This window comes from Austrofundulus limnaeus, unplaced genomic scaffold (genome assembly GCF_001266775.1).
Source record: "Austrofundulus limnaeus strain Quisiro unplaced genomic scaffold, Austrofundulus_limnaeus-1.0 Scaffold975, whole genome shotgun sequence".
Classification (NCBI taxonomy): domain Eukaryota; kingdom Metazoa; phylum Chordata; class Actinopteri; order Cyprinodontiformes; family Rivulidae; genus Austrofundulus; species Austrofundulus limnaeus.
Genome location: NW_013953377.1, coordinates 143,587 through 145,108, shown reverse-complemented (window position 1 = coordinate 145,108; position 1,522 = coordinate 143,587). Strand labels below are relative to the sequence as shown.

Sequence of the window (1,522 nt, the reverse complement as noted above, 5' to 3'; positions counted from 1 at the left end):
GTATTTTTATGATAAGATACTTGTACTTTTACTCAAGTATCACTTTGAGGTACTTTATACAACACTGGTAATTTGGTAAAGTTTTCATAATTTGATGTTCAGGAGGATTAATTTAAAAGTAGATAATTTATGAAGATGTTAGGTGAAGTGGTCGTTAATATATGTTTGTTTTTCTTTGTATTATTATGTTGGTTCGTTAATAATATAAATAGTTAATATAATAAATAGTTAATAAAATAAAATCTGCAGCAGTGCTCCTGCTGACCTGTAGGGGCAGCAGAGAGCTGCTCGTGTCTCCTGCTGACCTGTAGGGGCAGCAGAGAGCTGCTCGTGTCTCCTGCTGACCTGTAGGGGCAGCAGAGAGCTGCTCGTGTCTGTTGTGGTCAAAAGAAGAAGAAAAAGCAGGAAGTTTCGCGGCGGGACGTGTTTTTCACATTTATAAATCCATTATTTACCGGGTTGTTTTTAATAAAACCTGTTGTTTTGTCGGAGCGGACAGTTCTCTGCTGTTTCCTCCAGCAGACATGCAGAGTCCCGGAGCAGGAGCAGCGCCTCGGGCCCGGGCTCTGTTCGGAGGCTCGCTGTCCGCGGTGGTCCCGCTCAACGCCACGGACATCAGCGAGCTGAGGGAGGTCCCGGACAACCAGGAGGTGTTCGCCCACCCCCACACCGACCAGAGCCTGATCGTGGAGCTGCTGGAGTACCAGGCTCAGGTGGCCGACCAGGACGCAGCCAGGTTCCACTTCCTGGACATCGCGGGCAGCAACGAGGCTCTGGAGCCCGGAGCCCTCCAGGTGTCCGGTGTGGCGGGCCTGGCCCGGGCCGACCTGTCCCTGWCGGAGTGCAGCTCCGCCTGGACCCTGACCGGAACCCAGCTGGTGTCCAAGTTCAACGAGGAGGCCAGGAACACCGTGAACATGTCTCTGGGTCTGTTCCGCCTMCCGCAGTTCTCCACGGACCTGCTGGTGACCTTCAACGACCCGCAGAGCGTCACCAGCCCGGGCAGCAGCAGCTGCGCCTCGGCCGTGGAGCCGGGCACAGAGCCCTGGACCCTGCAGGACTTCCAGACCCTGCTGCACACCCTGAGTCTGCACGACCCTGGCCTGTTCGGGTAGGACCTGCACGGTCTGGGACCTGGCCTGAGTGGGCTGAGCAGTGACAGGAATGTATAGACCAGGGGTCTGCAACCTGCGGCTCTGGGGCCACATGTGGCCCTTTGGTCCCTCTGCAGTGGTTCTTTGGTCCCTCTGCAGTGGCCCTTTGGTCCCTCTGCAGTGGTTCTTTGGTCCCTCTGCAGTGGTTCTTTGGTCCCTCTGCAGTGGTTCTTTGGTCCCTCTGCAGTGGCCCTTTGGTCCCTCTGCAGTGGTTCTTTGGTCCCTCTGCAGTGGCCCTTTGGTCCCTCTGCAGTGGCCCTTTGGTCCCTCTGCAGTGGTTCTTTGAAAATATGACCCAAGCATAACAATAATTTTTGTGTGGTTTGTGTACACACAACAGAAACTAAGTTGTGTGTAAATATGTGATT

The 1,522-nt window shown here is 53.9% G+C and overlaps 1 protein-coding gene across 1 annotated transcript in view; it reads right to left on the bottom strand.

Moving 5' to 3' along the window:
- vamp4 (vesicle-associated membrane protein 4) overlaps nt 1-1,278 on the bottom strand; it is a gene marked incomplete in the record, with an annotated part of 26,239 nt that extends 24,961 nt beyond the window's left edge. Inside the window, 1 exon segment of the mRNA XM_014029927.1 lies at nt 456-1,278. Coding sequence (XP_013885381.1) covers nt 456-1,208 — 753 coding nt within the window.
- Nucleotides 1,279-1,522: the final 244 nt, after the last annotated feature.